At 41.0% G+C, this 27,464-nt stretch overlaps 1 protein-coding gene across 1 annotated transcript in view; it reads right to left on the bottom strand.

Annotated features, from left to right (window-relative positions):
- wwc1 (WW and C2 domain containing 1) overlaps window positions 1-27,464 on the bottom strand; it is a 157,867-nt gene that overhangs the window by 56,433 nt on the left and 73,970 nt on the right. Inside the window, exons 7-8 of the mRNA XM_034177856.1 lie at window positions 2,113-2,259; window positions 1,045-1,115 (exon numbers count right to left, since the gene is read on the bottom strand). Coding sequence (XP_034033747.1) covers window positions 1,045-1,115; window positions 2,113-2,259 — 218 coding nt within the window. The remainder of the gene's footprint in view (window positions 1-1,044; window positions 1,116-2,112; window positions 2,260-27,464) is intronic.

The raw sequence follows: 27,464 nt of genomic DNA, 5'->3' as shown, positions 1-27,464 counted from the left end.
TAAAAGGCACACTGAAGTCAAAACTGTAGTAACCACAGAGGTCAAAGGTCAAAGCTGCTGGATGAAGTTTACAAAGGTGTCCATTCACAACATCCACGAGGCTATGATTTCCATAGGTTTTCAGGAATACATTGCAGGTCTGGGATTTACACTTGCCATTTTATTTCATAACTACTCAGGACAGAACATTTTGGAATTCCCCATTTTGCATTGATTATCCTATTTCGTATTGTTTTTACATTTCCATTTTAACATAATTCCAGACATCAGATACCACATATTTTGTTAGTTTTTGATAAGACCTTCTGACTGTTCTGTTCTTTTAACACAGACATTATGATGACTGTGTTAAATATTAATATTACATCTTAACAAATCTCTTTCTCTCCCTCCTGTGTCACCCTTTGAACACCCTGAGGCTTTTACACATTTAATTTGTTCAAGTCAAGTAAAATCAAAGAGGGAAAAAAAGAATTCAGGCTTCCAGATATTAAAATTTCTAAAATGATTCCCTTTACACTCGCAATGAAAACAAATATACCTACAACATGATCTTACAAAAAAAATAAATAATGGAATGCGTAAGTATGGGCATGCTTTCCTGTAACAAAGACCGTCATTGAGCTGTGCTCTGACGAGACGAATAAGGGAAGCCACCAAGTCACCAATGACAACGATGAAGCAGTTATAGGCATCTGTGTCTGTAATCATATCGTGATAGTCTACGAGCAATCTTACTTCAGCGACAAAAGGGCTACATGTCACTGAAGTAAAAATGGCTCATAAATCCATTGTGTGCATTGTTTTTAGATCCCTACAAAACTTGCTTTCTCAGCGCATCATATTTAATCTAAGTGGATATTCTGAAAATATTCTACCTCATTGAACTATGATAACCCAGTGACAGTATCATACAACAGGATGATCAGCCATTGTATGTGTACATGTTTTAAAAAATGTCTAAGTTACTTTTCCTTACAAGTATCATTAAATGAAAAAAGTGAGAAACATCATCACTCAACAGTGAACACACATCATGCCTACCTTCTTTTTGCCTCTTCATACTTCAGACTCAGGCGAACCTTCTCTGCCAGTTTGTTTGTGCTGGTAGTAACCTGGAGGCCAAAATAAAAACAGTTCATTCTGAAGCACGAATACAATACACCAAACATAATTTGTGCAAGATTTTTACGTTGTGTGCCAGTCAATCTTGCGTTTGGACTAAGTCACTTTTTTGACAGTGTTATTTTCTGTGCATGAGCTTTTTAATTCATAAATGATGAGCCTGATGACGGATATAGTAACTAATAGATAACAGCATTCAAATCTCAGTGGAGGTTGATGGTAAATCTGAATGATTGTGCAAGAAGGAGACTAGTGATTGAAGTCACCAAGACACCCAAACAATTCTGAAGGAGTTATTACAGGCTTCTGTGGTTGTGATGATGGGTTGGTGGCTTCCCTTATTGTCTCCTTCTTGCGTGGTCACTCAGTTTTTGAGAACTACCTTCTCCAGACAGATTTACCATTTGGCACCATACTGTTTATATTTCTTAATGATGGATGTAAATAAAGTCCAAGACACACATTCAGTGACTTTGAAAAGCTCATGTATCCATCCTCTGAAGAAAACTGGATGTAAAGTGATGATTTACATTTAAAAAAAAAAACAAAAAAAAAAAAACATACGTTTAGTGCACTAGCACTGCAACCAAAGATTATTTTCATATTCAATTAAGCTGTCAATTATTTTCCCAACTAATCGATGAGTTATTTGATCCATAATATGTCAGAAAATGGTGAAAAATATGTTTCCCAAAGCCCAACATGATGTCCTCAAATGTCTGGTTTGTCCACAGCCCAAAGATATTCAGGTTATTATCAGAGAAGAGTCAAGAAACCACAAAAAATATTCACATTTGAGAAGCTGAAAAAAACTGAATAAGTTTGAAAATGACTAATTGATTCTGAACATAGCTGCAGATTAATTGTGTGATGTCCACCGCATCTTACAAACAATACCGTGAGGAGAAGGCTGTGTGAGGCCTTTAGACGTGATGCTACCTGTAAAATGAATATGACAAACACGCGTGGACACGGTCTGAAACGTACCTCAGCAGGGATGTCAGTCTGGGAGCCAGCATCCGAGTAGAGGCGCGGGATGGACAGCTCAGAGTTGGCCAGCGAGGGGCTGCTGCCCCACAGCTCCTGCTGGGAGCCAGAGTCAAACTGGAAGCCATCCTTCAAAACTGCAAGTTTCTGGAAAAGACAAGAGGAGACCACATAAATCTAAACCCAATAGAGCAAATGCCAAACACCAACAGTTAGGGCAGCGTGATGACTAATTATGCATGATGACATGCATGTTCTTCAGAAGCTGGACTTGTAACTTATGAAAATGTGCCAAATTTATTTCCATTTTCCTGAACCAGCGCTGCTTCAGCTGCATGTTGTGCAGTTTCAAGTCTGAACGCCTTCTTCATATTTCATTAGTGGTTAAACCATCAGAAATAATCAGTAAGACACGGACTGTAAGCCATCTTCATGGCTGCAAACCAACACAAGCTCTGAGCCGAATTAACCCTGCGTGGACTGAGCGCATGCAGAATGAGCTGTCAGCTGCAGATGGAATGAGGGTGAGACACCCGGAGTGTCACAGTGTGCACTCGTGTATTACTCAGCACATTTGTTCCCATCTCTGCAAACCAAGAACAAAAATAATTCAGTCAGATTTGCTACCTAAATGGTCGGCAGGCCAGTCTAGTACCAGCAAAATTTTACTACGAAGCCACGCTGTTGTAACACGTGCAGAATGTGGCTTGGCATTGTCTTGCTGAAATAAGCAGGGATGTCCCTGAAAAAGATGTTGCTTGGATAGCAGCATGTGTTGCTCCAAAACCTGGATGTACCTTTCAGCATTGATGGTGCCATCACAGATGTGTAATTTGTCCATGCCATGGGCTCTAACACACCCCCATACCATCACAGATGCTGGCTTTTGAACTTTGCGCTGGTAACAATCTGGATGGTCTTTTCCCTCTTTTTCCTGAGGACACAACATCCATGATTTCCAAAAACAATTTGAAATGTGGACTCATCAGACCACAGCACACTTTTCCACTTTGCATCTGTCCATTTCAAATGAGCTCGGGCCCAGAGAAGGCAGCAGCATTTATGGATGTTGTTGATGTATGGCTTTCGCTTTGCATGGTAGAGTTTTAACTTGCACTTGTAGATGTAGTGACAAACTGTGTTAAGTGACAATGGTTTTCTGAAGTGTTCCTAAGCCCATGTGGGAAGATCCTTTATACAATGATGTTGGTTTTTAATGCATGGATTGGATTGTTTTTGAACTATTTGACTGCTTTTTGCAAGTTGACTGAGACCAATTCTGGACTTGATTGGACTGGTATTTAAAGTTCGTGTTGGACTGTTTGGAACCTCTTAACCTCAAAGGACCAGTGAAGTAAACCAAAACGTAAGTTCCTTTTCTCTTGTTTATAAATTAATAAAATATGAAATGACAAGGATCTATTTTAGGCGTTATATAAAACAAATAATGAATGTTTTTCATTTGTGCAATGGTAAGAATATTTCATGAGAATATTTCATCTTTCACCTCATGAAATATTCTTACCATGGCACGAATAAAAAAACATGAATTATGTGTATATTATTACAATATTAATAACCAATATGCGAGTTATTTATTTATTTAATTTGGTATATAAGTCACATTATAGTATAAGTTGCAGGACCTTCCAAGCTAGTTAAAAAAATAAATCAAGGCTTACACTCTGGAAAACATGGTAACCATAAATAACAACCAAAATTCATTCACAACTCATTCATTCATTTTCTCTACCTACTTACAAGGGTTATTATGTTGGGACTGAAGCCCCCTTGAGAGAAATCAGTTTGAAAACACTCCATCCCTTTGGGTTTCACAGAAATCTCAGCAATAATGTCAGCTAGAGTTCTAATCTAAATGGGTTCATTGGGGTCTGATGTAATATTTGAAATGTACCACCCAAGTAAGGTACCAATATAATATTTATAAGTATTGTCCCTTCAACCCAACACCAGCTAAAAATATTATGCTTAAAAGATGACAGAAGGGTTGTATGTTGGTGTACTTTGAACTTCGCTGGAGTCTATTTATTTATTTACTTATTGTGCCTCTACACAAACTTGGCCTTGTGATGAGAAACAACAGACTACTGTCCGTCACAGTGATTGTAAAGGAATTTCGGCACAGCGAACGTGCCTAAGCCAGCCGTCACTGTGACTGTGTGTTTTCTTCAACAACGTTCTTTTGTGTTTACTGAGTATGTACTTTTGGCATCTGGCATTTCTCTGGGTGCTTTTCCAAACCAAACCACTTTCGAACTGTGTGTTTGGTACGTGGCTGCTTCCAGCCCAGCATCGCTCCAGACTCTGTAATGTTTCAGCAACCTGATCTACAAACAAAATCAAACCCAGTCTTTGACAAAAAAGAAAAAAAAAAGTGTCAGACAAAGTGTTGCCAAAAAGAGCTTCTCAAATGGATCCCGAATGCAGCGACGCACATTAACGTTGTGCTGCTTCAGTCTCCCACTCGCCGCTCGTTCCAGTCGGTGAGCTGCAGCGACTTATGCGTGGCACTAAAATAACAACCACCTTCGTGCAGCCTCAGCTGTTCTGAGCCCATAAATCCTCTTTCAGTACATCTGGTTTCTACTTTACAGCAACATAACGCAAAGTGCGTTAACTCCCACAGTCGGCAGATTCTCCCGAGAGTCGTTTCCTGAATGTCCTTGTCGTCCTAATGCATGGCACCTCACAGCAAATTCAATGACGTCCACACTGTGCATGACCAGATTAAACTATTAGTAGATTCTGGGAGATGGGGGCTGACGAAGCAGGATAGTATACGGAAGTTAAATTAGGCTTCAGCGGGATGATGTCCACTGCATTCCAGCTCATGTCTGCACACTGCTGATGTAATGAGCGGAGTGGCTGCCCCAAAAGCAGCATTAAGCCACAACTTAAGGTGACTGAGTTTTATTCAACACTTCTCCTGCATCACTCTCTCTTTCTGTCACGACTGCTCATTACCGAGTTCCTGCTCATGAGAGCCAAAGTGGTACAAATAATGATAAGTGGTGTGTGTGCACAAAGTGGAATGGAGTACAAGTTGAAGTGGAAGCTGTCTTCGTCACACACCAACAACACTGACACTTCGGAGGACAACAGGGTCCCTCCCCACCCCCTCGCCTGACATTCACACAGCAGTTGGCAGGCAGTTAAAGTACAGCACAGTATAACCATTATGTTAAATAATAACTTTGTTACTGGTGGTTAATGCTGTATATAGTTTTTTAGTTTGCTGATGAACAAAGAAGTCCGATGATGAACAAGAAGTCTGTGGGGTATAGAGCCTTCTCCTACCGTGGTCCGACTCTTTGGAATGATCTACCTGCTGTTATTAGGCAGTCTGACACGGTGGAAACTTTTAAATCAAGACTGAAGACACACTTTTTTAGACTGTCTTATCATTAATTTGTTTGTGTTTGCTTTGTAATTTCTTTTTATTATACTGTGTTTTATCTTTTTATTGTGCTTTTTTTTTTTGCTTTTAATTTTGATTTTAAATTAATTTGTGTTGTTATGAATTGTGTGAAGCGCCTTGGGGCGACTTTGTCGTGAGTTGGCGCTATATAAATTAATAAATTGAAATTGAACAAAAAAAGTGCCATGAACACGGAAAGGAAGGAAATAAATGCTGTAGGAGTTCCTTGATATAACTTCAAAAAAAAAAAAAAAAAAATCTCCTGCAACAGACTGAACAGCAGCTATATGAGCATAATATTATGTTCCAAAAACAGCAGAGTCTTACAATGTGGCTCCGGTGTGTTTAGCAGCATTAGCATCACTCTGAGACAAGACCTTTCTAATTTTAGAGATATTGCGCAAATGTAAAAAAGCAGTCCTACATATTTGCTTAATATGCGCACTGAAGGGACTTCCGGTTTGCTGAGTCATGGAGTAGGTGTGCAGTTCGCTGGCTCCTGCAATAACTTTTATTTTTTGCTGATATCTTCACCCTTCTCTACTTTGTAAACCTGCTCGAATTTGGGCGTTAGAAGTTGCAGCATTATGAGTTTGGGAACCATGTCTAAATCAACCAAAAGCAACAAAAAAGACTCGTCGGCGGAGAGCGTTTCTGCAACAGCTAATATGGTTAATGGGGCTAGCGCGCAGCTGACCGCAGCTCAAGTCTCGGAGATGCTTGATAAGTTTGGAATGAAAATTTCTGCTGATTTTAAGTCTTCCTTTGACACCCTGGACTCTAAACTGGACAAAATTCAAGCAGATGTCTCGGGGCACGGACAGCGCATTAGTGACCTTGAGTTAAATGCCGAAGATGTCAGCCAGCGCTTAGAGCGACTTGAAGCTGCTTGTGCAACATTACGTGAGGACAACGTGTTGCTGAAGTCTAAAATTTCGGACCTTGAAGGGAGAAGTAGGAGACAAAATTTGCGTATTGTGGGCCTCCCTGAGTAACTTGAAGGTCCGCGACCAACGGCATTTTTTCCCAGCTTCTTGTGGAGGTATTTGGTGAACAGATCTTGTCATCTCCACCTGAGCTGGATAGAGCCCACCGTAGCCTCGCACCGAAGCCGGGGCGTGACGAGCCCCCGCGCCCAGTTATCATCTGCTTTCACCGCTTCCAAATTAAAGACGTGGTGTTGAGAGAATCGCGGAAACTTGGAACGGTGGATTATCGGGGTCACAAACTTCGTTTCTAAGAGGATTACAGTGCGGACGTCCTGAAGAAGCGGGCTGAATACAAGAAAGTTATGGCTGTTCTTTATTCTAAAGGGCTGCGACTGTCTCTTTTTTTCCCTGCGAAGCTGCGCGTCACCCTCCCGGATAGGGAGAAGCGGTGGTTGCTGTCTGTTTCTGCAGCCACTAACTTTTCTTCAATCTTTGGAGGACAAATAATGCGTATCACCGGGATTTGACTTATATTTCCTGAAACTCCTATGATACGCCTGGATTTTCAAAGGAGTGCCGCGGATTGGATTTATTGGACGCTTACTCGGTTGTGTTTACATGTCATTAAAGGACCAGTGCGCTTTTTTCTTTCTCTCTCCTTTTCTACAGTCTGATACAAGGTAAAACTTTTTGTTGTATTTTGGTTGTATTATTTAGCCCTATTGTCTTCTGTTGGGTGACGATTTACTGTTTCATATGCGGGGAAGGCTAGTTTAGCTGGGGAGTATTTTTTTGGGATGTCAGCTAAGTGCAGAGGAGCTGTCGTGGTTGCCGTTCATTGCAACCTGTGTTGTTGGGGTTCTTTTTGGGGTGGGTTGGGACAGCTAATTTTGTTCATTTTTTATGTCTTTTGTATCTTGTGTTTCCCCCCCCTTCCCTCTTTTCCCTCCCCTCTTTCCCCTGGGACTACTCACATTTATATCTTTAATTGATAACAGTAGATGAACAGCAGCCTTACTTTTGTTAGTTGGAATGTAAAAGGACTGAACCACCCGGAGAAACGGAAGAGGGTCTTTTCACGCCTTAGGCAGCTCAGGACTGGGATAGTGTTTTTACAAGAAACACACCTGTCAGACCGGGAACACTGGCATATGGGGAAATGTTGGTCAGGGCAGTGTTTTCACTCCAATTTGTCAGCAAAGGCCAGGGGCACGGCTATCCTCATTGGTCAAAATATTCCCTTTATTGCATCAAATATTATATCAGATAAAAATGGACATTTATAATCGTGTCTGGCAAACTCTGCAACAAGCTTGTAATTTTGGCTAATGTCTACGCGCCCAATTTTGATGATGTACAAATCTTTCGCAATTTTTTCTCTCAGCTTCTGGATTTAAACTCTCACTCTCTGATTTTAGGCGGGGATTTTAACTGTTTTTTGGATGCACAGTTAGATCGTTCCTCCTCTAAACCTGCCAGTTTAAACAAATCTGCCAAATACATTAAATCCTTTCTTGGAGATTTTAGCCTTACGGATCCCTGGCATTTTCTATATCCAACAGGTAGGGACTATTCCTTTTTTTCTAATGCGCACCATACTTACTCACGCATTGATTATTTTTTTATTGATAATCTGTTACTCCCAAACCTTAGATCTTGTAGTTACGAAAGTATTACAGTTTCTGATCATGCCCCCCTTATTCTTGAAATGGCTCTCTTGGATGGGGATATCGTGAAAAAGCATTGGAGGCTAGACCCATTGTTATTGGCAGGTGAGACATTTGTCAATGACATTTCTTCTAAAATTAGAACATTTTTGAGTGAAAATAGGACACCGGGCATGCCCTGTAAAACAATTTGGGAGGCAATGAAAGCTTTTCTCAGGGGTGAAATTATCTCATTTGCTGCATTTAAAAGGAAAACTGCGAATCAGAAACAGAAGGATATTTCAGATCAGATTCTAAATTTAGATAGGCAATATGCACACTCACCATCCCCTGCATTATATAAAGAACAACTAAGGCTTCAGACAGAATTTAACATCCTCTTGTCTCGCCAGGTTGAAGGCTGTTTGATTAGGAGTAAAAGTGACTTCTATGAGCATGGAGAGAAAACTGGTAAAATTCTGGCCAACCAGCTTCGCGGTATAAGGGCCAAGCAACTTATAGCGGGTGTCAGGACAGACAGTGGGGACACTACATCAGATCAGAAGGTAATTAATGATAAATTTAAACTGTTCTATTCGAACCTGTACACATCTGACTCTACTGCCAGCCTGAATGATATGGAGGCGTTCTTTAAATCCTTGAATATGCCTTCTCTTCCATCAGACACTAGGCTTAATCTTGAGGCGCCCATTACCAAAGAAGAAATCAAAGCAGCCATATCATCGATGCAGTCGGGGAAATCACCTGGGCCTGATGGGTTTCCATCTGAATTTTTTAAAAGTTTCTCAGACGAATTTTCCCCCTTTTTATGTTTAGTCTTTGTTGACTCGCATGAGTCTGGGGAACTTCCCCCCTCTTGCTATCAGGCTTGTATTTCTTTGTTGCTAAAAAAGGATAAGGACCCATTGGATTGTGCCTCCTACAGGCCTATATCTTTATTAAATACTGATGTCAAGATTCTGGCTAAGTTGCTGGCTCGTAGATTAGAGGGTGCCCTACCAGCAGTGATTTCACCTGACCAAACCGGATTTGTCAAAAATCGTCATTTGTTTTATAATATTTGGCGTTTGTTCAACATTATTTATACACCTGGTCGCCGTGTAGCTGAATGTCTGGTGTCTATGGATGCAGAAAAGGCATTCGATAGAGTTGAGTGGGAGTATTTGTTTTTTACTTTAAAGAAATTTGGTTTTGGTCCTTTATTTCAGTCTTGGGTTAAACTGTTGTACGTGAGCCCTGCAGCCTCAGTACTTACTAATGGTCGGTGCTCAGAATATTTCAGACTGTATCGTGGAGTGAGGCAGGGTTGTCCTTTGAGAGCTCTCCTCTTTACCCTAGCTATCGAGCCACTTGCTACTGCAATTTGTAGTAGTAGGGAGGTACAGGGCATCTTCAGAGGCGGGCTTGAGCATAAAGTTTCACTATATGCAGACGACCTGGTTTTGTATATCTCTGACCCACTCAATTCTTTGCCAGTGGTACTTGACATGTTGGATAAATTTAGTAGATTCTCTGGATACAAACTCAATTTAAATAAGAGTGAGTTATTTTTGATTAATAAGAAGGCTATATGTCTCAATTACAGAAGTTTTCCTTTAAAAGTTGTTACTAAGCAATTCAAATACCTGGGGGTGTGTGTTACTAGACGTTTTTGTAATCTGTTCAAGAATAATTTTCTTCCATTATTTGATCAATCAAAACAGCTTCTTTCTAAATGGTCCCCACTGTTACTGTCTCTTTTGGGCAGAATAAATTTGGTGAAAATGATGCTGCTTCCTAAATGTCTTTATTTGTTTCAGTGTCTTCCTATTTTGATTCCAAAATCGTTCTTTAAATCTTTGGACTCCTTAATCCTCTCTTTTATCTGGAATGGCAGGCATCCAAGACTGAGAAAGGCTTTCCTTCAACGGCCTAAGCAGGTGGGAGGAATGGCCTTGCCTAACTTTCAGCACTACTATTGGGCCGCGAACATTAGATGTATGTTGTTTTGGAGGCACTTTCATCTGGAACCTCTGTCTCCAGTCTGGGTCACTATGGAGGCCCGTGCTGTTGGTACAGGAGCCTCTTTGTCTGCTTTCTTGGGTGCACCTCTTCCCCTTTCCGGCTCCTCAGTGCATGGATGCCCAGTGGTTAAGCAGTCCTTGAAAATTTGGACCCAATTTAGAAGGACTTTGGGTCTCCAGGCTTTTTCACTTCTGAGTCCAATTGCAGCTAATCACTTGTTTGTTCCATCTGTGGCTGATGCTGCTTTTAATACATGGCATAAAAGGGGCTTAAAATTCTTTACCAACTTATATTTGGATAATCATTTCTCTAGTTTTGCTCAGCTGACTACAAAATTTGGAATCACATCCACTCAGTTCTTTAGATTTTTACAGGTCAGGCATTATTTGCAGAGTATGACACCACAATTTCCAAATAAACCCCCTGACAACCCGTTAGATGAGTTCCTATCAGTTAACCCTACAGTGAGAGGTGTATTGTCTAAACTTTATAACTTAATTGCCAAATTACACTGCCCCTCATTGGCTGCTATTAAAACTGTATGGGAACAGGATCTTAATTCAAATCTCTCGGATGAAGTATGGGATTCTATTTTGAACCAGGTGCACTCCTCTTCAATGTGTGCTCGGCATGCACTCTTACAATTTAAAGTGGTTCATCGTGTGCACTTATCCAAGGTTAAATTGGCACGCATGTACCCGAACGTGGATCCAACCTGTGAAAAATGTAGATGTGCACCTGCTTCACTATTGCACATGTACTGGTAATTTCCCTCCCTGGCCAATTTTTGGAAGTCAGTCTTTCTTACAGTTTCTGAAGTCTTGCAGTGTCATGTCGAGCCAAACCCTGTCTCTGCCATCTTTGAGGTTGCCCCAGATCTCGACCTGCCAGGCTTCAGGCTTAGAATGCTGTCTTTCTCAACGTTACTCGCTAGAAGAGCTGTTTTGCTGAGGTGGAAGGACCCTATTCCTCCCTCTCATACTCACTGGATAAGGGATATTATGTCCTGTATGGATTTGGAAAAAATTAGATATACTGTCCGTAATTCAAAAAACAAATTTTATAAAGTATGGCAACCTTTCATGACATTTTTTAATAAATCCACTACTACTGTCTCCGAGTAGCCCCAGCCCCCTCCCCTTCCCCCCCCCCTTCTCTCCTTCCTCCTGCTTCCCTCTCTTTAACTGCACTGCATTAACATTGTTTATATTATGTGATTGTTTGTTTGTGTGTGTTTGGTGCTGTTGTATTGATAGTTGTATATGTTTAATGGTCTTTGCTGTCTGGGGATTTGTTCATGGGGTTAAAAAAAATGTATATTTTGCAAATATGTACGATGGTATAATGTACCAATTTGCGTTACTTTGCATCAATAAAAAGACCTTTGGAAAAAAAAAAATGCGCATTGAAGGACATATCCTGATCAAAAATGACTCCAAGATTTCTCACAGTATTACTAGAGGTCAGGGTAATGCCATCCAGAGTAAGGATTTGGTTAGACACCATGTTTCTAAGATTTGTGGGGCCAAGTACAATAACTTCAGTTTTATCTGAATTTAAAAGCAGGAAATTAGAGGTCATCCATGTCTTTATGTCTGTAAGACATTCCTGCAGTTTAACTAATTGGTGTGTGTCCTCTGGCTTCATGGATAGATAAAGCTGGGTATCATCTGCGTAACAATGAAAATTTAAGCAATGCTTTCTAATAATACTGCCTAAGGGAAGCATGTATAAAGTGAATAAAATTGGTCCTAGCACAGAACCTTGTGGAACTCCATAATTAACCTTAGTCTGTGAAGAAGACTCCCCATTTACATGAACAAATTGTAATCTATTAGATAAATATGATTCAAACCACCGCAGCGCAGTGCCTTTAATACCTATGGCATGCTCTAATCTCTGTAATAAAATTTTATGGTCAACAGTATCAAAAGCAGCATTGAGGTCTAACAGGACAAGCACAGAGATGAGTCCACTGTCTGAGGCCATAAGAAGATCATTTGTAACCTTCACTAATGCTGTTTCTGTACTATGATGAATTCTGAAACCTGACTGAAACTCTTCAAATAGACCATTCCTCTGCAGATGATCAGTTAGCTGTTTTACAACTACCCTTTCAAGAATTTTTGAGAGAAAAGGAAGGTTGGAGATTGGCCTATAATTAGCTAAGATAGCTGGGTCAAGTGATGGCTTTTTAAGTAATGGTTTAATTACTGCCACCTTAAAAGCCTGTGGTACATAGCCAACTAATAAAGATAGATTGATCATATTTAAGATCGAAGCATTAATTAATGGTAGGGCTTCCTTGAGCAGCCTGGTAGGAATGTGGTCTAACAGACATGTTGATGGTTTGGAGGAAGTGACTAATGAAAATAACTCAGACAGAACAATTGGAGAGAAAGAGTCTAACCAAATACCAGCATTACTGAAAGCAGCCAAAGATAACGATATGTCTTTGGGATGGTTATGAGTAATTTTTTCTCTAATAGTTAAAATTTTATTAGCAAAGAAAGTCATGAAGTCATTACTAGTTAAAGGAATACTCGGCTCAATAGAACTCTGACTCTTTGTCAGCCTGGCTACAGTGCTGAAAAGAAACCTGGGGTTGTTCTTATTTTCTTCAATTAGTGATGAGTAGTAAGATGTCCTAGCTTTATGGAGGGCTTTTTTTGTAGAGGAACAGACTCTTTTTCCAGGCTAAGTGAAGATCTTCTAAATTAGTGAGACGCCATTTCCTCTCCAACTTACGGGTTATCTGCTTTAAGCTGCGAGTTTGTGAGTTATACCACAGAGTCAGGCACTTCTGATTTAAGGCTCTCTTTTTCAGAGGAGCTACAGCATCCAAAGTTGTGCTCAATGAGGATGTAAAACTATTGACAAGATAATCTATCTCACTCACAGAGTTTAGGTAGCTACTCTGCACTCTGTTGGTATATGGCATTGGAGAACATAACAAAGAAGGAATCATATCCTTAAACCTAGTTACAGCGCTTTCCGAAAGACTTCTACTGTAATGAAACTTATTCCCCACTGCTGGGTAGTCCATTAAAGTAAATGTTATTAACGAATGATCAGACAGAAGGGGGTTTTCAGGGAATACTGTTAAGTCTTCGATTTCCATACCATAAGTCAAAACAAGATCTAAAGTATGATTAAAGTGGTGGGTGGACTCATTTACATTTTGAGCAAAGCCAATTGAGTCTAATAATAGATTAAATGCAGTGTTGAGGCTGTCATTCTCAGCATCTATGTGGATGTTAAAATCACCCACTATAATTATCTTATCTGAGCTAAGCACTAAGTCAGACAAAAGGTCTGAAAATTCAGAGAAACTCACAGTAACGACCAGGTGGACGATAGATAACAACAAATAAAACTGGTTTTTGGGACTTCCAATTTGCATGGACAAGACTAAGAGTCAAGCTTTCAAATGAATTAAAGCTCTGTCTGGGTTTTTGAATAATTAATAAGCTGGAGTGGAAGATTGCTGCTAATCCTCCCCCTCGGCCCGTGCTATGATCATTCTGACAGTTAGTGTGACTCGTGGGTGTTGACTCATTTAAACTAACATATTCATCCTGCTGTAATCAGGTTTCTGTAAGGCAGAATAAATCAATGCTGATCAATTATTATCTCATTTACTAACAGGGACTTAGAAGAGAGAGACCTAATGTTTAATAGACCACATTTAACTTTTTTAGTCTGTGGTGCAGTTGAAGGTGCTATATTTTTTCTTTTTGAATTTTTATGCTTAAATAGATTTTTACTGGTTGTTGGTGGTCTGGGAGCAGGCACCGTCTCTACGGGGACGGGGTATTGGGGGGATGGCAGGGGGAGAGAAGCTGCAGAGAGGTGTGTAAGACTACAACTCTGCTTCCTGGTCCCAACCCTGGATAGTCACGGTTTGGAGGGTTTAATAAAATTGGCCAGATTTCTAGAAATGAGAGCTGCTCCATCCAAAATGGGATGGATGCCGTCTCTCCTAACAAGACCAGGTTTTCCCCAGAAGCTTTGCCAATTATCTATGAGGCCCATGTCATTTTTTGTACACCACTCAGACAGCCAGCAATTCAAGGAGAACATGCGGCTAAACATGTCACTCCCGGTCCGATCGAGGAGGGGCCCAGAGAAAACTACAGAGTCCGACACTGTTTTTGCAAAGTTACACACCGATTCAATGTTAATTTTAATGACCTCCGATTGGCGTAACCGGGTGTCATTACTGCCGACGTGAATTACAATCTTACCGAATTTACGCTTAGCCTTAGCCAGCAGTTTCAAATTTCCTTCATTGTCGCCTGCTCTGGCCCCCGGAAGACAATTGACTATTGTTGCTGGTGTCGCTAACTTCACATTTTTCAAAACAGAGTCGCCAATAACCAGAGTTTGTTCCTTGGCGGGTGTGTCGCCGAGTGGAGAAAAACGGTTAGAGATGTGAACGGGTTGGTGGTGTACAGGGGGCTTGTGTTTAGGACTACGCTTCCTCCTCACAGTCACCCAGCCGGCCTGCTTTCCCGGCTGCTCAGGATCTGCTGGGGGACAGCTAACGGCGGCTAAGCTACCTTGGTCCGCACCAACTACAGGGGCCTGGCTAGCTGTAGGATTTTCCAAGGTGCGGAGCCGAGTCTCCAATTCGCCCAGCCTGGCCTCCAAAGCTACGAATAAGCTACACTTATTACAAGTACCATTACTGCTAAAGGAGGCCGAGGAATAACTAAACATTTCACACCCAGAGCAGAAAAGTGCGGGAGAGACAGGAGAAGCTGCCATGCTAAACCGGCTAAGAGCTAGTAGCTGCGCTAAGCTAGCGGATTCCTAAAAACACACAAAGTGAATAATGTGTAAATAATTTAGAGGTGATTCAGCAGAGGGAGTGCTTTAGTTAAGGCACGTGAAGATTACACTGTGAAACAAATCGTTATATAGTTATCTAGATCAATCTAACTACGCAGATTAAACAGCTAACAGATACAGCAAAACACCGCTGTGCTCCGGAACAGGAAGTGATACAATACCGCAGTGAGAGCCAACCACCAGTAGAGGCCAGTAAAGCGCTGCCTCTACTCGCTGCGTTTACGTGAATGTAGCAGGAGGACAGTAGTTGCTACAATAATATTACCGCCAGTGAAACTGTATTTGCTGAAAGTAAGTAAAAAAATTCAGGAATATGCTAAATTAGGTTTTGGCAGCAGGATGATTCCAGTGCGCAACTCCAAAGGCTGACTAACATCATGACATGAAGCCACACCCTCCATCCTGCCAAACATACACAAATTTCTTTGTCCCTGCTGTAACATAAAAAAATAAAACAAAGAAAAAACAAAAAACACAGTTGTATAATACTTCAACAATGTTTACATACACCCATTTTCAATGGGTGAAGCCTTTGCCTGGAAGAGAGGTCATCAGGTGGTTCCCAACCTTCTTGGGATGTTTTGACCCTTAACCACAACAGCCTCCAGCTGGCGGGTCAGCAGTGACTGGCCAGGTCACTGCCCCTCTCCTCCAGGCTTCCAGCTTATGTCCTCTCTCTTGTGACAGAGTCAAGAGGAGGCTCTCTCAGATGCTTCCTCCAACCTACGAATGGCTGCCTTCCTCAAATGGCCTCTCAGTCCCACCTTTGTCATTACGCTGCACACAGATTAAGCTGGGAATCCTCAACATTCAATGTCCACCGTCATCAGCCATGTTGTCCATCCCTTACCTCAGCAGTCTTGGACAAATTGCTGGTATTTGACTTTTTTCCCCTCTGCAACTTCCTCACAGCCCTCCTCCCACGGCACCATCAACTCCACCAGAATGGTCCTCTTCCTCTCTGGAGATCACATGATAATATCAGACCATAGGGTCTTGGACAGTACCGCCTCTGGGAAGTGGGGTTTCCTCTGGAGGTCAACCTCCATTTCCCATCTCTGGCCTGACTACAGAAGATTCTGCCCAGCTTGGCTGTGACTGACAGGTCTATGGCCCTCTTTCACAAAAGTGAAGGTGCCCAGCGGTGGTCTTGCCCTGGCTGTTCACTTCTTCCACCTCTCCTGCTCCAGAATGTCTGTGAGCACTGCCAATGCCTTATCATGGCACCCCCTGTACCTACCCTGTTTCAAAGCAGTCTTGCACCCTGACAGAATGTGTGCCATTGTTCCTTTACTGCCACACAACCTGCACAGTGGGTCCTCCCTCATCCCTCACCTGTGCTAATTGCCTGGAGCCAGTAAAGTGTTGCAAACTGCTCAGAGTAGAAAGGATATCCAGAAGGGCTCCAACCACCATAGTTCACTCCATGTGATAGATCTCTTGGGGAGGTTCCACCTCATCCAAGCTCCTTGAGTTGTGAGCTCAATGGATTTTGCTCTTCTCCCTTCTTCAAGGTTTCAAACTTCCTCCTGGATCAAGGTTCTCTTCTCCTTTGGAGTGGACTTTGACCACCACTGGAAATGCACTGTTCCTAGACCCTGTCTTTCAGTGCAAGGGTTGCCAATAGTGTCCTTGGTCCTGAGAGAATTTTTTGCCTGGATAATTGCTGTGCTGGTGGCCCACTTGCAGCTTGATCTTGTTCTGACTTCCTGGTGCACTGGTCTTGAGAGTCCCGATATGTTAACGACAGTCTGCACTTGGCAACTTTGAACTCCTCCACCACCAAAGATGGGGGAAGCTGGAGCTGGCTCAAACTTATATAGAGACCTAAGGATGTAAAGCTCGGGGGTATTCCCAACCATCTACAAAGGTGCTTGTTGAAGTTCCTCTCCATTTCTTCAACAGCTGGCAGAGGCACCTCGTACACAATATATTAGATATTTGTTCAAATCTTTGTCTGACTGGAATATCACTCAGGGCCCTTGCTCCTGATGTGCAGTTGATCGCCTTGCATGACAACACGTCAACATCAGTGTGTGTGTGTGTGTATGGGTGAATGTGAGGCATCAATGTAAAGCACTTTCAGCATCTGATACAAATGGAAAAGTGCTATATAAATGCAGTACAAGTAAATATATGTTAATACTGAGGAGTACTGATGAATATGTACTTTAAGTGGTGTCAGGCAGAGAGTGCACAAATTACGGATAAGATGGGTTTTAATTTATAATGTGAAATAGCTGAGATGTGCCAATGGTTGCAACCCCAGCACAGCCACCATATGCTCCAACTTTGTGTTCTGGGGGAGAGATAATTATGCTGGATGGCTTGGAGTGGTTCTAAGCAGGCTCAGCAATGATGCAACCTGGTAGGGCTGCACGATATTTCGTTTGAACATCACCTTCGCCATGTGCACGTCTGCGATTGTTACATCACGGGAACTTGCAATGTGTTAGAATTAAATTATGTACGTTTACATTGGCAAGTGATAAGGTAAAAATCCACTATCGAGTTTCATGACTAACCGACAAAAAACATTGAATTTACTCAAATAAAGGATCCTCCTAATGCGAGTGTGTGACAAGCACCTTCTCCCTCGTATCAACAACTTCTCTTGTTTTTGGTGGTCACAAACAACGCACCCAGAGCACCATATTGTAGCACTGAGGGACTTCTTTGAAAATGCTGTGTTTATTTGCAAGCAATTTCCACGTTAAGGAACTAAAGTATTTCCAAATGGCGTCTTCTGTTGATACATTTTCCACGGGCTGTGAAGATGAATCCAGCTGAAAGGATGAAACAGGTCAAAATAAAATACTTTATTTACTCCGTTTGCTGCTTTGAAACATTCTAGCCTTCTGCTGCTACACTGATTTCACAGGTAATTATTAATGTTTTTATGTCGTAACAAGTTTCCTACTTTTAATCCTGTCACTGGACAGACTGTACACAAGTGTGATCACAGCCTGTGAAAAACTGACCTATGGAACACAGAGTTTCCTACAAAAACCGCACTGATTAATCCTCTGTTCACCATGTTGATGAAAACTCTGATCGTATCCAAATAAAGGCATTAATACTTAAACTTGATTCACTTAGAGTGCCAGTGGATTAACACAACGTGTTTTCTTTTTTTTTAATACACTAACCCAATGCTCCACTTTAAATACACAGTAAGCCTATTTCAAATCAGCGCGGACCTTCTTTCTATTAAAAGGCTTTATTTTACTCAGTGTGCTGCTTTAGAAAGTTGCACCTTTTACTGCTTTTTTGACTAGCTGTTTACACCCGTTGTCTCCTCCATTTTTTTTTTGTGGAAGTTCCACAAAACACTTCCAATGTGGAAGCCTTTTTGTGGCCACATGCGCCACATGCAGGCCTGGCATATAGACAGGGTTTTCAGGCGCTTTCAGTGTATCCTGAAAAATCCGGCAAGACATTCATATATTATAGGGCTGCCACGACTAGTCGACTAGTCATGACTACGTTGACTATTGAAACCATCGACAACTAATTTAGTAGTCGACGAGTCATTTACTTTGAACTTTAAACCAATGAAGCAGTGCATCGATCCGCTGCTTCATTGGATCCTCTTCAGAAGCGGCAACTCCACTTCTTAACCCCTCTCAAAGCCAAATATGCCAATTGTGAGTCACTTTTGTGCGGATTAAAGTGACTAACTGGGACTCCTGTCTTGTTGTGAGAAAGAAATGAGAAGCTGCCTCCATTCCGTTGCTCCAAACGCTGCACTGCCGAGTCAAGTTAGAAAGAAAGAAAGAAAGAAAGAAATAACTTCAAAGCGAATCACCGTTTAAACCAAATGACACCTCTTTCCAAATGCTGTAATACAAACTGCAATCGATGAAAATGTTTTTTTTCCTCCCAAAATGAGACATCCTGGCTGACATGCAGCAGCCCAAGACTGTACGGCTGCAGACCTGCAGACTCCAGCCGCCAGCTGGGCTCAGCTCAGACGTATGGAGTGACATCCATGCCGTTAATGTCTGAAAGGAAATGGCTTTGACAAAAACTAGAGATTTTTTCTATCTATGTCCAGAGATCAAGGATCCAGTGACCAATTTCATATTTATTTACTTTAAGATTCAATAAAATGTTGTTGACATAGAAAACCTGTAAAGCTTACTTTTAGTACACAGAAAATTCACAGGAGGTATCGATAAGGGAATGGATAAGAAATCAGAATGATAAGCGGAATCGATAATGGTATCAATAGATAAAATGTGATAAGCTGCAATTTACGTATGATCTGACTAGTCTAATCGCAAAAATAATTGTTGACTCGTCGACTAGCAAAATAGTCGTTTGTGGCAGCTCTAATATATTACAATATATATCACCATTGGATAAAAAAATTATTAAAATATCATGCAGCCTTACAACTCTGCATCCAATTTCCATGCTGAGCAGATAAAAAGTTAATCAGAGATAGAAAAGAGTTCAACTGCCCGGACTCCTACAGAGATGCAGTGGGTCTGTGCCTGTGGTCCTGAGGCAAAGCAAATAAAAGAAGACAGAAGTTTCAGACAAATTTATAAACTGTAGGTCACATCCCAGGCTTAGACAACAAATGAAACCTACAACTATTAGAGAGGCACGAGTTCCTTGTTTCAGGTGAAAACAGGAAAAATAAAGCGGTCCTGCTGTGATTTCAGATATATTCCACGTGGATCCTAGTATCAGATTTTAGAATGAGGATCATCTCTGTTTACCCTCTTCTTTGTTTAACACTGTAAGAGCTTCAAGTCACATCTCATCTTCAACAAGTTTTCACTCAAAGTGCCCGAAGGATAAAGGCCTGGTCCCCACCCCGGCCTCTGAGGCAGCACCAGCAATTGAAGAAAGAGGATAAAAACCCCACAATAACACCAATTAGTCTGTAAGGTACATGCTGTTTGACTTGTAAACACTTTCTGACACGAGACACCTGACGACTGTTCTGCTGTCACACTGGCAACAGTTGCATTGTGTTGTAGGGCAGACAAGTTTAAGAACTGCGGTCATGCGTTCATGACTCACTGAAATGTACATCAACACAGCTAGAATCAGTGATTTTTTTTTTTGTCCTGTGTACATGCTAATACCATTATTCATGTAAAAAGAAAAAGAAAAAAAAAAAAAGGGGTTTTACATGTTCATGTCTACTGTTGTGAAACTGGACAAAACAACAACAATAATAATAATAATAATAATAATTATTATTATTATTATTATAACAATAATTTCCCAATACAAAATAATTTGTAGTCCAGGTAAGGGCACATATTTAACAGCAACTGTGTGCAGACTTACCTATGTCACCAGCCTCACATATCCATCAAAGATAGAGATAAAACCACCTAACACAGCTTCCACTCGGTCATTTGACAATCAGCGATGTGAAGATGTTTCAGGGAGTCATCAGATTCATCCTTTGCAAATCAAGTAACAATTATTCCCGTCTCGTTGATTTTTGTAGAGTTACTGTAACAAGTAAACAGTAATCTTTCTGCAATTAGCAGACCAAAATGAAGGCATACACGCAACTATAAGATATGGCTCGCAGGTTTTAAATAAAGGGATCCCATACCAATGAAACAGTTTCAAAACTACCTGGAATTAATTAAGCAACATATCATGAGCAATTTTATGATTTCACTCCAGTGTACATGTATAACTATATTTATAATTTGACTAAGAATTTGGGCAGGGCCACATCTGCATTTTTTATTTATTTATTTTTCTGGGACCACATGACTCAAACAGACATGAAAACTAGTGTGCTTTATTGACTGACTACTGACTCAGCTGTGATAGACCTGTCACATTATATGGCTAAATATTTGGTATTTCGCAATCAGAATTCTCCCTATCGCATGTAAGTAAAATTGGCCTAGAATGCATTGCGCTGTCAACATCCGGTGTGTGACCCCCGGTCAGCTGAATTTCTGGTCCCATTCTTTACGATATATTGTGTTTTATTTCTCCATGTGTCTACGAGAAAGATGTGCAAGTTTATCCAATTCTGCAAGAATTTGCCACAGGACATCACACTGATGAACAATTTAATCTGCCAAAAAACTATAATTCATGTACCTCATGTACAACTTCAATCTGTTTGTCTCTTTCACACATTTTTTTCTTATCTTTTCTAATATTCGATTATTTCTTACACTGACATCAGGGTGAACGTGAGGCATTATTGTAAAGCGCTTATGGAAAAACACTATATAAATGCAGTCCATTTACCATTTATTGCACTTTTTATTTTACTTGCACATTTTATTTGTACTGTGAAATACTCCGTGCAGCTCAAACCAATGTCAAATTCATTGTATTCCTGTGGATACTTGGCAAGTAAAGGCTATTCTGATTCAGAACAGTCTGACCAGGAAGGCTTGGAGAGGAAACATGGTGGGGTTAGTGATCTGAACGAGACAGCTGTGGTGTGGAAACAATGTATGGGCATATTTTGCATTCTGGTATTGGGCCAGTTTCTGCAGGGGTTTTTTTTTTTCATCTTTTATATCCGTTGGGGACGCAATGCGTGGCTGGTTGGCTGGTGTTGTCACAGAGACCTGACAACCCTGCAAGTATACAGCAGTGCACACAGATATGCATTAGCATGTTTTAGAACTGAAGTACGGCAATGTGACAGGGACATGACAAAAGTAAGATTTAAATGAAACAGTTGTTCTTATACTGATTAAAATATTACAGAATCACTCTTGGGGATGAATGTCAGGAAATTCTTCATACGAAGGAGAGACAGTCAAGAGAGAAGAGCATGAGTTAGGTAAGATCTGGCTGTAATTTGTGATAAAACCAAAAAATAGTACTTGCAAATGTGCAAGAAGGCTCAATGACTTTAGTCAGATTTTGTTATATTTGCATATACAGACTATTCTATATAAGACATAAAACATGTTGAAGTAAATATCTTTTTCAATATTTCTCAACATTGTTACTTTTACTACTTGCTGCTTCAGTAGGATTATGGCAGCTGCAGGAATAATAGATGTTGGGAGGTAATGGTCTAGTGGTAAGTGGGCTTGAGATCAGGGAATCCTGGGTTCAAACCTCAGCCTGAACGGAAATTCACTAAGGGCCTTAATCCCCAAGTTGCTCCTGGTGTGAAGTGATCGCCTTGGATGGCAGCACCTCGGCACTGGTCGGTGAGTGTGTGCGTGTGAATGGGTGAATGTGAGGCATCATTGTAAAGCGCTTTGAGCTTCTGATTCAGAGAGAAAAACAAGATATAAATGCAGTCCATTTAACATAATTTGTGTCTCCCAAAGCCCCTGAGCCAGAGATCTGCAATGCATGACATGAAAAGGACAAAGGCAGTGCGGCCAATGTGAAATTGAAGCGAGTGTGAAAAATGCATGAAGCAACTTGTTCCCAGGTGAAAAGAAGTCAGACGTTGTCCCTAATTAGGAGCTAATGGCGAAAGGTATGGTGGTCGAGGGAGTGCACAGGAGCAGATGGCTCACTATAATGTGAAGCAGTGGTTATTGCTACAGTGAGGAGAATAAGTATTTGAACACCCTGCGGTTTTGCAAGTTCTCCCACTTAGAAATCATGGAGGGGTCTGAAATTTTCATCTTAGGTGCATGTCCACTGTGAGAGACATAATCTAAAAAAAAAAAAATCCGGAAATCACAATGTATGATTTTTTAATAATTTATTTGTATGTTACTGCTGCAAATATTCTGGCTCACACAGACCTGTTAATTTTTCTTTAAGAAGCCCTCTTATTCTGCACTCTTTACCTGTATTAATTTCACCTGTTTGAACTTGTTACCTGTATAAAACACACCTGTTCACACACTCAATCAATCACACTCCAACCTGTCCACCATAGCCAAGACCAAAGAGCTGTCTAAGGACACCAGGGACAAAACTGTAGACTTGCACAAGGCTGGGATGGACTACAGGACAACAGGCAAGCAGCTTGGTAGAAGACAACAACTGTTATGATTATTTATTAGAAAGTGGAAGAAACACAAGATGACTGTCAATCTCCCTCCGTCTGGGATCCCATGCAAGATCTCACTTTGTGGGGTAAGGATGATTCTGAAAAAGCTCAAACTACACAGGAGGACCTGGTCAATGACCTGAAGAGAGCTGGGACCACAGTCACAAAGATTACATTAGTAACACATGATGCTGTCATGGTTTAAAATCCTGCAGGGTAACAAGGTCCCCCTGCTCAAGCCAGCACATGAAAATTCAGTAAGGTATATCTTATATATTGTACAACCCCTGGCAAAAATTATGGAATCACCGGCCTCGGAGGATGTTCATTCAGTTGTTTAATTTTGTAGAAAAAAAGCAGATCACAGACATGACACAAAACTAAAGTCATTTCAAATGGCAACTTTCTGGCTTTAAGAAACACTATAAGAAATCAGGAAAAAAAATTGTGGCAGTCAGTAACGGTTACTTTTTTAGACCAAGCAGAGGGAAAAAAATATGGAATCACTCAATTCTGAGGAAAAAATTATGGAATCATGAAAAACAAAAAAAACGCTCCAACACATCACTAGTATTTTGTTGCACCACCTCTGGCTTTTATAACAGCAGTGCAGTCTCTGAGGCATGGACTTAATGAGTGACAAACAGTACTCTTCATCAATCTGGCTCCAACTTTCTCTGATTGCTGTTGCCAGATCAGCTTTGCAGGTTGGAGCCTTGTCATGGACCATTTTCTTCAACTTCCACCAAAGATTTTCAATTGGATTAAGATCCGGACTATTTGCAGGCCATGACATTGACCCTATGTGTCTTTTTGCAAGGAATGTTTTCACAGTTTTTGCTCTATGGCAAGATGCATTATCATCTTGAAAAATGATTTCATCATCCCCAAACATCCTTTCAATTGATGGGATAAGAAAAGTGTCCAAAATATCAACATAAACGTGTGCATTTATTGATGATGTAATGACAGCCATCTCTCCAGTGCCTTTACCTGACATGCAGCCCCATATTATCAATGACTGTGGAAATTTACATGTTCTCTTCAGGCAGTCATCTTTATAAATCTCATTGGAACGGCACCAAACAAAAGTTCCAGCATCATCACCTTGCCCAATGCAGATTCGAGATTCATCACTGAATATGACTTTCATCCAGTCATCCACAGTCCACGATTGCTTTTCCTTAGCCCATTGTAACCTTGTTTTTTTCTGTTTAGGTGTTAATGATGGCTTTCATTTAGCTTTTCTGTATGTAAATCCCATTTCCTTTAGACGATTTCTTACAGTTCGGTCACAGACATTGACTGCAGTTTCCTCCCATTTGTTCCTCATTTGTTTTGTTGTGCATTTTCGATTTCTGAGACATATTGCTTTAAGTTTTCTGTCTTGACGCTTTGATGCCTTCGATGATCTCGTCAACCTGCTGGTTGACGAGATTTTCCCGAAGAAGACAGACAGGAAGTCGAGTCAGTGAGTAAAATTTCTTTGTAAACAGTACTGAGTGAGTGGTGATCAGATCACATAAACAGTTAAATTCCGCAAGCGATGATACAGAATCGTCTGTTAATGCAAAGCAGTTAAACTCTGTAAGGAGGGTGCGGACTCCTCTGTTTATATACGCGTACCGGTAGGGGATAAAAGTGATCACATAAAACAGTTAAACTCCGTAAGCGATGATACAGAATCGTCTGTTAATGAAACACAGTTAAACTCTGTAAGGAGGGCAGACTCCTCTACGGTTGCGAGGGACGCACGTAGTTAAATTCCGGAAGGAGGATACGGACTCCTCTGTTTTAATACGTAAAGGAAATCCCGGGTAGAAATACGTGCACTGTAAAAAAGCAGTTAAATTTGGCAGGGACGGCGGAGTCCCCTAATGCAGGACATTAGTTAAATTTCACGGGAGGGCGAGCTCCCCTGGGATAAGAATACGCGTACGATTATTAAAAGTGTTTCTATGTGTAAATAGTGTTTTGTGTAAGTGTAAATAACTGTGTGAAAGTGTAATACTTTGGACAACGTTAGTGACAACCGTGCGTGTGGAAGCAGAGGCAAGTGATTCCGCTTCCTACGGGGAGGTGAAAGGAATCAACCACACGACGGCAAATTAATTGTCACGTCCAAAGAAAGTGAAAACTTCAGATTTAGAACACCCTAGGTGTGCCCCTGTCTGAAGTCCAAATTATAACAAGGGATAATAAAAATGGGGGGTAAGGCGTCTAAAAATAAGGAAAATTTATCCACTGACGACTGGAAATTTATGGAAGCAAAAAATCCAAAAGCAACAAAGAAATTGGAGACCTGGATAAATAAACATGACTTTGACGGACGACTGAACCTGATCACATGCAGATGCACTTACAGTGGCTAAGGCATTGTGCAAAGACATCATTCCACGATTTGGAATACCAGAAACAGTCTATTCAGATAATGGAGCGCATTTTGTTAATACAATAGTGCAATACGTAGGAGAAGCGCTACAGGTCAATCTCAAAAATCATTGTGCTTACCACCCACACAGTGCAGGATTAGTGGAAAGGACAAAGGGCACAATAAAAACAAGATTAAGGAAATGTATAGAAGAGACAAAACGAACCTGGATTGAATGTTGGACCTAGTAAAATTGTATATGAGAATAACACCAACACCATCAGGGTTAACACCATTTGAGATACTTTATGGACGACCATATCGTCTACCAATTTTGACATGGATACTAAAACAGCAGATGAGGAACAAACATTAGCAAATTTTATGAAAAAGACATTAACACAGAAAGAGATAACTTAAACACATTTACTGCCGAATAATTTTGATCTTCCACAGGACGGCCTTCCAGTAGTCTAGCCAGGAGACTGGGTGTTCATCAGAGTCCAGTCCTCATTGGGAAGGTCTATACCAAGTGCTGTTAACAACACCAACTGCAGTAAAGATAGCGGAGAGATCAACGTGGATACATCACTGTAAGATACAGCGTGTGTTGGCTGCCTCCACAGTGTAAGGGGAAGTCTGGCTACAAAGGGAGTCTATTTAATTAGCAATAGATTGTCTCAATGCCAGCGAAGCAGGGAGATCCTTGCACTATTAGGTGAGGTGGTTAACAACACTGTATCCTAGCAATCATGACTGAACTACAGCAGACCCCGGAGCGGCGTGCTCAGCGCCGCCGCTGCCGGACTGTTGGTAGGGCAGCCGGTTGCGTTGTGATCTTAGTGTGTTTTGTGCTCCTCGGATTCCTGGCCTGGTGGTTGACCCAAGAATTGCAGCTCACTGTGGACCGAGCCAGAGAACAACGCAAGCAACGTCAGAAGAGGTTTATTCATAATGTGAATGAGACAGATGGACACCGTCATATATACCATACTAATTTGTGGTACAGAGATGTTCATTTATTGGCTATGGAATTACGTTACTAATTGTTATGTTTGTTCACAAATACCTATATCCTCAACACACCCAGCTCTGACGGCTAAACCGTACCCTGCTAGGGTGACAGAATGTCTTATCATACGGATGCATAATCAAACTGTATTTCAGGGGCAGTTCTAACACCACTTGCCTCAGTGCAACCACTTATATGATAGGGATTTCAACAGAGGACGTACAAGCGTGCCCAAGTGCTGCTCCATTGACTAGACTGAAGGGAAACGCAAAAATATCATCACGTTAAATTGTCATCACAACGGCCATTCCCAATTTGCTTTTACGGGACAGGGAATAAAACTGTAGGTAAAATTAAGAAACGTCCTAACCAAAACATAATATGTGGATGGTACTTATCTTCATCACATTGGACGGGGATGTAATTATACAGGCTCCTGTCCATGGGGAACGGATGAATCATGTGCTTATGTTAGTAAGTTTTTGCTACCACCTGTAAATGGTACTCCGGTGTATGATGACATCTATTGGCTTTGTGGTTCCAGACTGTACATGAGTCTCCCACCAAATTGGGGTGGTGTGTGTGCACCTACCCAGGTGACTGACCATACATATGTGGTAGGACCTCCACAGAGAAGAATGGCAGCACCAGACGGAGGAGATTGATATACCCAGATGTGTTACCACATGATCACATGTGGGGCTCGGATGTACTAAAGGACCAAAAAATTGTGGTCTGTAGGAGATAAAATAGCACATTCATTGTTCCCCTGGATAGGAGTGGGAAAAAATTCATTAATGATTGAAACTCTGAATTATCGATTGGGTCTGTTCATGAATGTAACTGAAAAAATAGTAGCAGCTCAAAAACACTGAAATAGATGCTTTACGTACCATGATGAACCTCTTAGTGAAAATCTCAAGAAAGAAGTGCTAAGCTAGGTGATAACTACTACTATATGTTTAACAGGCGATAAACAGGTGGGAAATGTTAAGGATTTTATATATATATATATGTTATCACTGTTAAACATTTGTACCTTGTCTTCTTTCTGATGAGAACGGTGTTGTGCTGTTTGCACTTAAACCCGAGAATGTACGT

The sequence above is a fragment of the Thalassophryne amazonica genome, chromosome 9, assembly GCF_902500255.1.
Source record: "Thalassophryne amazonica chromosome 9, fThaAma1.1, whole genome shotgun sequence".
Taxonomy (NCBI): domain Eukaryota; kingdom Metazoa; phylum Chordata; class Actinopteri; order Batrachoidiformes; family Batrachoididae; genus Thalassophryne; species Thalassophryne amazonica.
Note: the sequence above shows the minus strand (reverse complement) of the source record. Positions and strands in the feature narration are given on the sequence as shown.